This window comes from Lissotriton helveticus, chromosome 7, assembly GCF_964261635.1.
Source record: "Lissotriton helveticus chromosome 7, aLisHel1.1, whole genome shotgun sequence".
Taxonomy (NCBI): Eukaryota; Metazoa; Chordata; class Amphibia; order Caudata; family Salamandridae; genus Lissotriton; species Lissotriton helveticus.
The window spans coordinates 1,015,618,796-1,015,634,041 of NC_136068.1; the positions used below are offsets into that span (position 1 = coordinate 1,015,618,796).

The 15,246-nt window shown below is 45.2% G+C and overlaps 1 protein-coding gene across 1 annotated transcript in view; it reads left to right on the forward strand.

Annotated features, from left to right (window-relative positions):
* The window catches only part of ITK (IL2 inducible T cell kinase), a 385,858-nt gene that overhangs the window by 116,274 nt on the left and 254,338 nt on the right, over positions 1-15,246 (forward strand). The window contains exon 4 of the mRNA XM_078653711.1: positions 3,324-3,452. Within this exon, the coding sequence (XP_078509837.1) occupies positions 3,324-3,452 (129 nt within the window). The remainder of the gene's footprint in view (positions 1-3,323; positions 3,453-15,246) is intronic.

A 15,246-nucleotide genomic window follows, 5' to 3' on the forward strand; every position in this document is an offset into this window, starting at 1 on the left:
TTGCTGGTGGTGGTGGATCGTCGTTCTTCTGAAGGTGAAGTGGACGCAGCTGTGGTCCGTCCAGTGGAGTCCTGTTGCGTGGCTGAAGGTGACGTCTTTGCTGGATGAGAAGACGGCGTCGAGTGTGTGTCCGGCGAGGTGGGTGGGGGTGGTCACCAGTTGCTTGAGTCCGAGGTTGTCGAGGTTGTCGAGCAGGCTGATGGTGTTGCGGTCGTTGTTGTTCTCCAGGTGGAAGTTGAGGTCCCCCAGGAGGATGTAGTCGGCGGAGGGGAGAGCGTGCGGGCTGACTCCACTCTGCACCACTCCACTGTATGCCACATTACATCACTATTTGCTGCAACACTGCACTCTCCACCACTGAACTTGATGCCACTCTACTCTGCACCACTGCATTCAATACCACTGCACATTACTCTGCACCACTCTACTCTATGCCACTGTACTGCACTCTCCGCCAATGCACTGTAGGCCACTACACTCAACGCCACTCTACTCTTCATCGCTCCTCTCCACGCCACTGAGTTTTATGCCAATCCACTCTAAGCCACTATAATCTACTCTGCACCACTACATTATACAACACTGCACTCTATGGCACTCCACTCTATGCCACTGCTATCTACCCTGTGTCACTGCTCTACTCTTCACAACTCTACTCTGTGCCACTGCACTCTACACCACTGCATTCTATTCCATTGCACTCTATGCCAATGCACTCTACATCACTTTACTCAAAACAAATACACTCTGCGCCACTCCACTGTACATCTCTATACTCTACTTTGCAATGCTCTACTGTACACTACTGTACTTTGCAACACTCTACTCTACACTGAACTCTATGCCACTGCTCTCTACACAACTGTACTATGCACCTCTCTCTCTACACCACTGCACTCTACCTCACTCAACTCTGAAACACTCTGCCACTTAGCTGTATGCCACTGTACTCTGCACTACTGCACTCTATGCCAGTGCCCCACTCTATGTCACTGCACACTATGCCACTTTACTCTACACCACTCTCATCTACTGTGCACCATTGCACTCTATGCCACTGCACTCTACGCCACTTCCCTCTATACCACTCTACTCTACACCACTCTCATTTACTGTGCACCATTGCACTCTACGCCACTTCACTCTACGCCTCTCTACTCTGCACGACTTTACTTCATGCCAATGCATTCTACTCTACAATGCACCTCTGCACTCTTTGCCACTGCACTCTACACCACTGCACTCTAATCACCTCCAGTCTAGGCCACTTCACTCTACTTTGTACCTCTCCACTCTATGCCAGTGCACTCTATGCTACTACTCTATGCCACTCCACTCTACCCTGCACCACTCCACTCTACGCCACTGCACTCTAATCACCTCCAGTCTAGGCCACTTCACTCTACTTTGTACCTCTCCACTCTATGCCAGTGCACTCTATCCCACTACTCTATGCCACTCCACTCTACCCTGCACCACTCCACTCTACCCCACCTCACTCTACTCTGAAACAATCTTCTCTGTGCCACTGCACTCTATGTCACTGCACTCTACATCATTCTGCACCACTCTACTCTGTGCCACTTATAATATAAACCACTGCACCATACTCCAGTGCACTGTACACCACTTTCCTCAAAACCAATGCACTGTTCGCCACTGCACTGTACACCAATTACTCTACACCATGGCATTCTATGCCACTATAATCTAATCTGCAACACCGTACGCCACTGCACTCTATGTGCATCTAGGCCACTCTACTCCATTCTATGACACTCCACTTTATGACGCTTTACTCCATTAAACTCTACTCCACTCTATGACGCTATATTCCACTGTATGTCACTCCACTCCACTCTACTCCACTCTGATGCTCTATGCAACTCCTTCTGTGCCACTCCATGCCACTTTACTCACCTCTATTTTATGACACACTACTCCACTCCAACACCTCCATGTACACCGCTCCACGCCACACCACTCTAAAACTCTATGCCACTCCAAAACTCTATGCAACTCCACTGTACGACACACTACTCCACTCTACATCACAACACTCTACTCCACTCCACGCCATTCCACTCTACCTTACTACTCCACTCTCTGCCACTCCACTCTATGATAATCTAATCAGCTCTACACCATTCGACTTTACATCACTCTGCGTAAAACGCTCTACACCACTCCACTCTGCTCTACACCACTCCACAACACTCTATGCCACTCTACTCCCTTCCACTCTACGACACACCACTCCCTCCATGACACTCCACAGCACTCTACTACACTCCTTGACACTCCACTCCTCACTACTTAGCTCTGCTCCACTCCATGCTACTCCATACAACTTCACTCTACTCCATGACACTCGCTCAGCTCCACTCCACACCACTTTCCTTGACCCCACTAATTTATAGTCGTGCTGAACAGCTTCCCCGCTAGTGTACAGCATGGTTAAAACATATTGGCAAAACCAATAGCTCTTACATAAGCGAGACCTATTGACTTTACTAGTGCTTGTTTTGCATCTTACTGTAAGGCACTACAATAAAGTTCTGTGACATATGTCACATGAAAATGATGAGCTACAAGAAAGAGTTATAAAAACATATGTGACTTGTTGGTTGTGTTTGTAATCTGTTTTGAAGTCATTTTCTGGTTTTTAACATTATAATTCATGTCTTAATATAGTTTTCAATTTATAAATAAATTGTATGTTTTTGTATGTTTGTTGTAAATGTTTTGCACATCTTGTATCTGACCTAACAGTGCATTTGTAAGAAACACCTCAGGAGAGTTTTTAGTCTTCCTGCCAAAACCGCACAGTGCCACCGATGTACTTTTTGACCTTAATGGCAGCCTCTAAAGGGGCCTCCAGCAGAACAAAAGTATAAACCATTTATAAATAGCATCCTGTAACAATCTTCAAAGGTCCCTGATGAATCAGGAGATATTATAAGATTTACAGAGCCAAGAAATAGGAGACGGGTGGTGAACAAACCCGCAGAAAAGCAGTGGTGAGGAACAGCCGCCTGGAAACCATTTCCGAGACTATACAGGGCAGCATCCTGCTTTATTATTTTGGAAGGGAGCAGTGCTGACTGTGAGGATGAGGTTTCAATGGCTTTTCTAGGAGAATTTAGGAAGGTTTACAGGCTTTGCAGCGCTGGAACCACAAAGCGTTTTCCTTGAGAATGTCAGGAGTTGTGTGGTCCTCTCCCATCACAGCGCAGCAGAAACTAGCAGAGGGCCAGGTGTGGAAGTAAATATTAGTAATGAGGCAATTTACTGTAGTAATATGCGTTCTCTCTAACTTTCAGAAACCCGGAACAACAACAGTGTGGTGCCCAAATATCACCCCAATTTCTGGACAGACAGTCGGTGGAGGTGCTGTGACCAGAGAGACAAGCTGGCTCCAGGCTGCGCAGCCTATGATGCCACTAAGGATGGTGGGTATCAGGCTTTACAAAGTGCATCCTCTGTGTGCGGACTGTAGTTCACTGGACGGATGACTGGCCTTAAAATGTTTTTCCTCCACTTGTGGAAAGCTGTTGCCACCGATTGGCTGGGTGTCTCTGAACAGAGGGTCTGCCTTGGAATCCATAGAGATTGGTTGTGCAAGTCTTGTCCAGTTGGATGTGTCAGGGATGTGGCTGTTCGTCTTCACCTTGTTCAAACAGTGAGTGAGTGAGTGAGTGAATGAGTGAGTGAGTGAGTGAGTGAGTGAGTGAGTGAGTGAGTGAGTGAGTGAGTGAGTGAGTGAGTGAGTGACTCCTTTAATGATGTCTCAATGGGATCCAAGACACTTTCTCAGCACAGGACAGTATATAACCTGTGGTCATTCTTAGGTAAAAATTGGTTGTGGAGAGGCGCACCACTGTATGAACTTATTCCAAATGATGTAAACGGACAGAAGTTCCTTTGTATTAAATTCTTTTATTCAAATGTTATCATAAAACAGGCTCCAGCCAACGCGTTTCGTTCTATGAGAATTGAACTTCATCAGGGCTGAAAATGACAATATAAAAGACATAAATAAATATACATGTATACAGAATAGACACATTAGACAAGAACATGACAATATACATGACTCTTAAGGACAAAATAATATAACCAGGGACACACCCAAAACCAATGTGAAAGTTTAGTGGTGGTTAAGGGTATTAGGTAGTGAGGGTGTTATTAGAGTTTAGGGGTGGGTAAGGGTATAGGGTGGTAAGTTTTTTTTTTTAGGGTTTAGGGGTTGGTAGGGGCATAGTGTGGTAAGGGTGTTTTTAGAATTTAGGGGTGGGTAAGGGTATAGGGTGGTAAGGTTTTTTTAGGGTTTAGGGTTGGGCAGGGGCATAGGGTGGTAACGGTGTTTTTAGGATTTAGGGGTGAGTAAAAAGATGATTTGGTAAGGTTACAAAAAGGGGGGGTCGGGGAATACAAATCCAAATAGAATAAAATATATTTGTATAACAATTAAAAAATAAAAGGGGGGAGTTTGGGGGGCTCCAATTAAGGCTATATTTAAATGTCAAATACTTTTTTAAAAAATGGGGGGGCTCACCCAAAAAAAAAAAAAAATTATAAAAATCATCAAATTAGACTGATGGTAAATGTTTTTAATGAGTTTGTTATTTTATGGAAATCTACCTATTCATACAAGGAGGCCACACATGTTTTGCGACCTTTGCATTCAAGTAAGTCACATCATCAGGGCCATAAACTTGTTGCTAATATACATATTCCGGTCAACACAGATCACAGTCACTTATCCAAAGTAATGTTTTTCTCCTGATTTTATAATATTGAATGTCTGCAAATCAAATGTCACAAACAAACAGAAAAACTGTGAGCTATCAAGTTGCCATAAACATTCGGCATGATAACCGTCTTCACCCTCTGTGATCCATATTAGAAAGGATTTCTCTCAACACATGTAGTAGATGTTTCACTTGCCTTATATATACTTACCACGTGTTGTAAAGGAATATGCATGGTAAATTAAATGTATTGCGTGGTAAAGGATGCGTGGTAAAGGTAGGCTTGGAATGTCAGACAACCCAGAAGCAACCAGGAATGCAAATCTTCTTTGCTGATTAAGATCCTCATTATGAGTAGTATCAGCTACATGCCGTATCGACATGATCAGATCAAACTTTTTTCGTTTGTTTCCGTAAAACTGTTTTTTTCAGAAATAGCAGCCAATATCTATGTTTGAAAATCTGGAGGAAATTGAGGAATCACTGGGAGAATCAGATCCGTTCTCACCAATTTCTCAGACAGCTCCTCATTTCTAAGAGGAGCCCGCAGGGTCTCACTTGAAATGACCCAGGTGTTTCCCACCCCAGGAGCTACCTATACCTCTGTTCTCAGTAGCCTGGATTTTCCCACCATCACAGTTACCTGCGCCCCTGATATCAGCAACTCTGAGTGTGGGGAATTTTCTGGGTCACTCGTAATAAGGCTGATAGATGAGAGATACCTTAGAAGAGAGATACCACAGAGCAACCTGTGGTGGGAAGGAAACGACCATAATTTGCACATGCATATACTTCACCCCCAGAAAAACCCAGAGCCAACCTCAAACATACTCTAGACTACGTTTTGGTTTTCTGCGGATGCCTTACCTGTTTTACTTTACAAACCCAAGTTATTGAGAAGTTGAAAACGTTTCCAAAAAAAGAAAAGCTGAACTATATGGTAACATTAATATCATATTAGTCCAGGCTTCAAGATAAACACACTTAAAACATCAGACCATAAACTGTATGCACAAATGTGCTCGTTATGTACTTTCATTAGCGTTTCGTCAGGTGATTGTTTGACAGTTCCTAATTCTTATGCAGGACAATTTCACCCAGGGCCAAAGGCTTGGGAGAACCTCCTGTGCTGGAGCACGAGCACACCTCTGCCTGCACGTAAAAGACCATAAGTGGGGCTGAATGGCCAGGGATTCCAGCACGCCAGCTTTACCTTCCAGTCCATCAACACAGTTTGGTTAGCATCCATAAAAGGCTCTAAAGGTTTTTATCAAAGTGAATTTAGCTGCTATGACACCAGAACGCTTGAAGGTGAGTAGCTATCACACCCATGAAATCTACCACCCGGCCACAACCCCTCCCTCGTTACCTTGCTTTTGTTCTTCTACTGCTAATGGTTTTCACTTGTGTCCATGCACATGTGCTGCACCAACCTACTACCATCAAAGGTAGAACATTGACATTAAAAACAAGCCGCTTTTATATGGCAAACAAGGTGTTTGCTTAACAAATACCCTTAATACCTTTGTTACAGTCCATCGTGTATTTCCCAAAAACGTATCTTAATGCCACTTAGGCTTTCTTAATCTGAGACAGTGGTTGCAGGTTTCGGGAGGGCCCTTATTTTTTTCCACCAAACTTTGACCCAGAGTAAGTAAGAGAAAAACACAAAAGAGGCAAAGAAGGAAGAGGAAGGTGTAAAAATAATGAGAAAGAAAGATAGTAGGGATTAAAGAAAGCCTTAAAGGGTAAGATAAAGTCAGTTTCTGGTGATGGATGAAAGAGGCGTGTGGTGGAATCAAATCAACGCATCTTTGGAATTCACAATTCCCAACATTTGTTGGGGACAACAAGTTATGCCTGGGCAGGGCGACAGAGCACCGTAATTTCTGCCAAAATACCTTAAGTGATGGACTAGACCAAAAATAACAGAATTCCCTGCTGCGCAGTCATCAATGGTGGCGTCGATGAGTGTGGCATGACCAGGATTCGTCATTGTCAGCCCCTTGTGGGCCATCTATTCGCATGAGTGCCCTGTTCCTCCCTTTGGGTGACCTCCACAGATGCTTTCTGCAACGGATTGTATGTAAAGCATACAGGATTCTGAGGCATCCCACAAAGGGACAAATGGGGTGCTCCACGTGTTGTAGGGACCCTTGAGGTGATCCCGGGCCTGCACATCGAAAGATGAATTTGCAAATGTAGCAGTAGTGCCATCAATGGAATTCCACACGATGAATTACCAGCAAGACTACTGACAGTAGATTATTTTTATGCTGACTGTTTTTTTTTTTTTACTCAGCCCAGTCCTATCACATGAGGAAGACTATGGAAAAAAATTGAATGTTTTTTTCTTATCTATCAATATTATATCTAGGATGCATGCAGACATAAATTATACCAAATCCTTGTAAGCAGCGATCGAAGTGTATAAAGAAAAGTACAGGAACTGCGACCCTGAGTACAGTGGGGGTGGGGTAAGCGAGTGTGGTGGGCGAGATCAGAGACATAGCTAAAAAGAGCTAAATATTCTCTACTTTGTAGGCCTTTTTTTACCCAGAGGTAACTGTATATAAAATATAAGGCACAGACTTTAAATGAAAAAATAGTATTAAATGTATCTTTCAGACTTGTATTTTTGTGGTAGGAAAGCTCCGTGGGTTAATGCGATCGCTTCTGATGTTTGTGGCTGTAACCAGAGCTCACATATTTGAACCCTGGTTGTTGCCCTGGGGAAATAGTGATGTATATTCATAGTGCTAAGAGGTCCAAGCCTGTGTCAAAAAGCACTGTAAATATGTAATTAGTATACAAAGTATACTACATGCAGAATACAGTTGTACACAGAATAAAAAAGCTGTAACAAACTGTGCCAAAATATTATTTAAATGTTCACACTTTCAAAAGGTATGTATTTAGTAAGACAGTGACAGTACATAAGGTAAAGCTTTTTGTAGGTTTCCATACAAATGTGGATTATTATTATTATTATTAAAAGGAAAATTCCAGATTCTATCAATTAAAGCCCTTACTGGCTTCGAAGCAGCATTTAGATTTGCACATTAACAAATTGCACACATTTTCATTTATTTTAGCTAGCAGGCACCTTGGAGAGAAGGCTTGTTTCTTCTTTAGCTGCCTCTCACTTCATAGTAAGAAGAGCCTTCTTCTCTCCTTTCAATCAGCGGCGCTCAAACATCCAGAAACATGTTTTTTTTTTAAATAAAAAGCATAGGAACTGTTTTGACCAAATTAATAAAACTTGGGAATGTCATTCCCCTGTTCCCCTGCCCACTTCTACTTATGCATGTAAGTGACATTTTTAGCAGACATGCAAAATTACAATACCAGGGGTAACGTTATCACCCGATATATACTCCAAGGGGCTTTACCAGTCTGGCTAAAACCAGGGCAGGTAACCCCCATTCTAAAAAAAAACCACAGCAGATCATACGAACCCAGATAACTTCCATCCCATCTCCACCATTTATTCTCTGGCAAAGCTCCTTGAGAAATTGCGTTCATACCCAACTATGCATTCACATTGATCCGTTCACCTTATTGACCAATTCCAATCCGGTTTCCGTCAGGGTCACAGCACAGAAACAGTACTTACACACATATTTGATGACGCACTTAAAATGCTGGATGAGAACAAATCTTGCCTCCTAATCCTTCTAGACCTATCCTCAGCCTTTGACACGGTCAAACATGACAGCCTCCTTGAATTACTTGAGCACAGAATGGGATTATCAGAGGTTGTCCTAAAATGGGTACCCTCATTTCTACACAACAGAACTCAAAGAATTAAAGTTAACCAGTCCTTGTCCACTACCACTCCGGTCACTTTAGGGGTCCCTCAGGGGTCCACCTTATCACCTACTCTCTTTAACTTGTTCATGAAGCCTCTAACCACAATTCTGAAATTTTCCAATGTACAATACCGCATGTATGCAGATGACACCCAACCATACCTTAAAGTCTCTTCCCCCGAGGATATCCATCTACTCAACCCAACTCTGCAAAAAACTCAAAACTGGCTAAGCGGAAACCACCTTTAACTCAACTTGCTCAAAACCGAATTCCTCTTAATTGTCCCACCAAAAAGATCCCTCGACATCAAAGAGTGGATGAAACGCTTAACAGCCTTCAACTGCATTCCACACTTAGATTCCACAAGATCACTAGGAATTACACTTGACAAGAATCTCAACATTCAAGAACACATCAGCTCAGCCACCTGAGGAGCACATTTTCAAATGAGCATTCTAAGAAAAATGAAACCCTTCCTCTCCTTTGAAGACCTTAAATCAGCAGTGCAAGCTCTGGTGAGTCCCAGATTAGACTATGGGACTGCTACCTTATGTGGTCTTCCGATATCCAAGTCGGTTCCACTAAGGACATCCCTTAACTCTGCTGCAAGGCTCATCACTGGATCGAAAAGGTACAACCACATCACTCCAGATCTGAAGGCGCTAAACTGACTCCCTAATGAGGCAAGGATTCAGATGAAAATTGCTTGCATGACCAACAAAGCCCTACACTTCGACACACCGAAGTACCTAGCTGACAAACTGGAACTGTCCTGCAGTGAAAGATCATCCAGAAGCACCAGCACCTTACTGTTGAAACCTCAAACATTTCGGAAAAAGAAACCCTACAACCGAGCCTTTTCTGGATTGGCCCCTAGAAGCTGGAACTCCCTGCCCTCTGAAATCAGTTTGATCCCTTCAATCACTTCATTCAAGAAAAAAGTCAAACTGCTTTTAATGAACAAATCTACTCAGGAACCCACTGGTTTATTCTCTGGATACTGATATGACAGAGTTCTCCAACTAGGGCATGCACATGACGTCTGAGTCCTGGTTTACAACTCACTGTCACACTCTTGATTTGCAACAGACAATGTCAGCGTGTATGTTTCTTGGTTATCTATTTTCTACTTATTGAACTATTTGTAAAGCTCTCTGATACCCTTCTAGGGTCAACTTTGCACTATATAAAACTTTATAAATAAATAAAAAGAAATATATGTGCCTTGCTTGCTTGAATTATAATAGATAAATTAAGGACCTTGCTTACAACACTCTTAAAACAAGAAGAGAAATTATATTTAAGGGTTTTGTATTATGTGACAGATTTGGTGGCATCTGTACAATCAAAGGCCCGCTTGGCAAAAACTGCATTGATCAGACTGAGGCAACTTGAAACACAAATAAATCAACAAAGGTCAACAATACATAGGTGTGTAAGGTTGTAAAAACACCACTGAGGGCGAAGACATGCAATTAATGTTACTGCAATGTGAAATTTGGTGGAGCCAATATCACCCCAAGGATTGAATAACGTAGAAGACTGATCATGTTTCTTAAATGATATACATATACCCTCAACCAAGTTGCATGAACTATCACAAATACTGATGAAGTGTTAGCCGACTAGTGTGTGGATCCTACCTCACAAACTGGCATGATGTAATTTCCAGTCTTATGCTCGACAGCAGTCATACAGGTTAGATTTGTGTTTACATCATGAATGGTGGGGGGAGGAGCACGTTTTTTGTATGACGGTTTCAACAATTGAAAGTATGTGCAATTAACTTTATGTTTATCATAAATACCAGTGAACCTCTTGGTGGAAGATTCATTAAGGTTATTTGATTTGTTTTGTTTATGTTAGATCAAACTTATTCGTATGAAGAAAGGAACCAATGTTCCCGAAATGCATCAAGACATTTCAATGTGAAAGTTGATTGAGAAGCAAATAACTTTGAAGTTCGATTAAAAATTACCTTGGGTTTTGAAGCAGAATAGTTTCCTTCTTTTGTGAAGTGAACTTCCAAAACCGAGGGAGTCGCCCTATAAAGAGATGGCTTTTGATATTCCAAAAGTGTGTACTGGAGCAATATGAGTAGCAGTATAAAAAAATTAAAAACCATTCAAAGGGCGAGGCAAAGGATTTTCAGTTGTTCTTTTTGGGGCCGGGAAAGATATAACTATTTCCTCAGAAACCTACAAACTTGACAAATTGTCAACATGTAAATTGTCTGAGCCAGATGTTTCACATACTTTTACTAATCACCACTTGTGTGCTACTAGTTGTCAAAACCAAGGTGAAAAAAAGTATTTGCAACTATCTGACTTGATCGGCAACCACAGGCTTGACCTACTCTTTGTCTCTGAGATTTGGCTTTTGGAAACTTCTGGCTCGGATATTTAATTGACAAATGGCCCAGTTTACATTCTCTAACGGGAGAATCAGCCTGAGAACAGGGTATGATGCAGCAATGATCTTTAAAGAAAAATGCCAGGCGCTTTTAGCTGGGCAGTTTCATCAGTGCAGTAAGAAGAGCTTTGTAAAGTCAAACCAAGTGTTCTGTGGTTTCCTGTGCCGTGGTTACTGTTCTGCTGGTGACTGTTCTGATATGACCATTCTCTTAGTAGTTTGAGCTTGGAGTTTTAGAGAATTGATTGTCTTTTTGACTGCTGATTTATCCAGGTACAATACAGTTAGGGAAATGAGGCCTCTTTAAGATCACAATGTGGATAATTCACGAAGCTATCTGTGAGCATATGAAGCAGTACTACAGGAGGCACCTTTTAACTGTTCCATAATCCTTAGCACTGCTGCCTTAAAGTGAAATTAATGTGTTGATCTTCAATCAACAACTGAAGGTTGGGGTTTGCACACATGTTGTAGTTTCTTTCTGTGGCTGTGTATTTTTGGTCCGAGCTGTTTCTCTGATTATCAGTGTTCATAAGCAAATGTCTGCTTCCTGAATTAATAGGTTAACACACAAGAACCATCTTTTCACTGTTGTTAAATGTCCAGCAACTACATACTCACACCTGACATTACCTTCCTCCTCCGTCTTCCTCGTCACAGTCACCAAGGAGCACTACGTGTTTGGGGCACAGCATTTGCACATTAAAAAAATTCCCCACCCAACATGGCGGACTGACAGGAAGTACCTGTCACCTGAAGTGTAAGGGTGAGGCAACATCAGACCACATCCTGTTTTTAGGTCTCGCCTAAGCCATTGCGTTAGCAATGCTTGGCGAGATATTAAGTAGGGGCTTTAAAAAATGCTCCCAAAGGCTTTTCCATGTGGATTGCCTACAGTGCATGTGTGTGTGTGCGTGCACATCGCACACCATTTGGCAGCCTGTGATACCTCTCTCCACACTCATGCAGGTTTACCCTTCAAAGAAATCCGCTCCCCCGCCCCACTCCGCGCAATGCCAGAGCTTGTTGCTTACAGACAACACCCCAGCTGCTTTTGACCAGAGGCAACGCCGAGAGTTGAACCCAGTTCCAGGGTCAATAGCTCTACCACATGGTTTGTTGTGTTAACCCACTAGCCCCTGAACTGCTTGCCGCCATGTTTATTTTTAAACCACCACGTCCTTTTCCGTGCTCTGTTTTACTCAGCCCCCTGCTTCAGCCATGTCCTGCGCCCTCAGTCATGTACCTGAAGGCACTGGAGTGATTTACATGAGCACCATGTACATTATAGTGACACTTAGACACACTGCGCACTCACACACTGCGCACTCACACACTGTGCACTCACACTACTTTAGGCCAGACACACTGAGCCCACACACTACTTTAGTCCACACACACTGCACCCTCACACTACTTTAGGCCACACACACTGCGCCCTCACACTACTTTAGGCCACACACACTGTGCCCTCACACTACTTTAGGCCAATTATGAAAGTAATCCGAATCCAAAACCGGTCCCAGGATGCTTGTTTCCGGTCCAGGGAAGACATGGCTTGGCAGTTCGGGCTGGACTGTTCCCATGAGGCACAGGGTCAGACTGATTTGCATATGGCCATGTCCGAACTGGGGTGGCTGAGTGAGCTAAAGAATGGTGATGGATTAAACCCAGATCAGTTGACTGGGGGTGAGTGTTTGATTTGCTCTAACGCTCCGTCCATCATCCCCTTTTGTACCCCTCACACTACTTTAGGCCATACACACTGCGCCCTCACACTACTTTAGGCCACACACACTGCACCCTCACACACTGCACTCTCACACACTGCAGCCTCACACACTGCACCCTCACACTCTGCACCCTCACACACTCTGCACCCTCACACACTCTGCACCCTCACACACTCTGCACCACCACACACACTGCGCCCTCACACTACTTTAGGCCACACACACTGCACCCTCACACCACTTTAGGCCACACACACTGCACCCTCACACTACTTTAGGCCACACACACTAGGCCCTCACACTACTTTAGGCCACACAAACTGCGCCCTCGCACTTTTTTAGGTCACACACACTGCGCCCTCACACTTCTTTAGGCCACACACACTGCGCCCTCACACTGCTTTAGGTCACACACACTGCGCCCTCACACACTGCACCCTCATACACTGCACCCTCACACTACTTTAGTCCACACACACTGCACCCTCACACTACTTTAGGCCACACACACTGCGCCCTCACACTACTTTAGGCCATACACACTGCGCCCTCGCACTACTTTAGGCCACACATACTGCACCTTCACACACTGCACCCTCACACACTGCACCCTTACACTCTGCACTCTCAGAAACTCTGCACCCTCACACACACTGCACCCTCACACACACTGCACCGCCACACACACTTCGCCCTCACACTACTTTAGGCCACACACACTGTGCCCTCACACTACTTTAGGCCACACACATTGCGCCCTCACACTACTTTAGGCCATACACACTGCGCCCTCACACTACTTTAGGCCACACACACTGCACCCTCACACTGCACCCTCACACACTGCAGCCTCACACACTGCACCCTCACACTCTGCACCCTCACACACTCTGCACCCTCACACACTCTGCACCACCACACACACTGCGCCCTCACACTACTTTAGGCCACTCACACTGCGCCCTCACACTACTTTAGGCCACACACACTGCACCCTCACACTACTTTAGGCCACACACACTGCGCCCTCACATTACATTAGGCCACACCCACTGCGCCCTCACACTACTTTAGGCCACACACACTGCGCCCTTGCACTTTTTTAGGTCACAGACACTGCGCCCTTACACTTCTTTAGGCCACACACACTGCGCCCTCACACTGCTTTAGGCCACACACACTGCACCCACACACTGCACCCTCACACACTGCACCCTCACACTCTGCACCCTCACACACTATGCAACCTCACACACTGCACCCTCACACACTCTGCACCCTCACACACACTGCACCCTCACACACACTGCACCCTCACACACACTGCACCGCCAAACACACTGCACCCTCACACTCTGCACCCTCACATACTCTGCACCCTCACACACTGCACATTCACACTCTGCACCCTCACACACTCTGCACCCTCACACAATCTGCACCCTCACACACTTTGCACCCTCACACACACTGCACCCTCACACACTCTGCACCGCCACACACACTGCGCCCTCACACTACTTTAGGTCATACACACTGCGCCCTCACACTACTTTAGGCCACATACACTGCACCCTCACACTCTGCACCCTCACACACTCTGCACCCTCACACACTCTGCACCCTCACACACTCTGCACCCTCACACACTCTGCAGCGCCACACACACTGCGCCCTCACACACTCTGCACCGCCACACACACTTCGCCCTCATACAACTTTAATGCCAGACACACTGCACCCTCACACTACTATAGGCCACACACACTGTGCCCTCACACTACTTTAGGCCACACACACTGCGCCCTCACACTACTTTAGGCCACACACATTGCGCCCTGACATTACTTTAGGCACCCTCACATTCTGCACCCTCACACACACTGCACCCTCACACACTCTGCACCCTCACACACTCTGCACCCTCAACCCCACACACACACAACTCCACACACACACAACCCCACACACACACAACCCCACACACAACCCCACACACACACAGCCACACACACACCACCCCACACACACATCCCCACACACACACAACCCCCCCACACACACCCACACACAGACACATCCCACAACCACACCCACACACACACACACCCACACACACACACCACACACACACACCCACACACACACAACCCCCCAAACACACAACCCCCCACACACAACCCCCCCACACACACAACCCCACACACACACAACCCCACACACACACACAACCCCCCCACACACAATACCACACACACAACCCCACACACAACCCGAAACACACACACAACCCCATACACACAACCCCAGACACACACAACCCCACACTCACACAACCCCCCCACACACAACCCCACACACACACACCCACACACACACAACCCCCACACACACAACCCCCCACACACAACCCCCACGCACACACACAACCCCACACACACAGCCTCACACACACACACAACCCCCCACACACACAATACCACACACACAACCCCACACACAACCCCAAACACACACACAACCCCATACACACA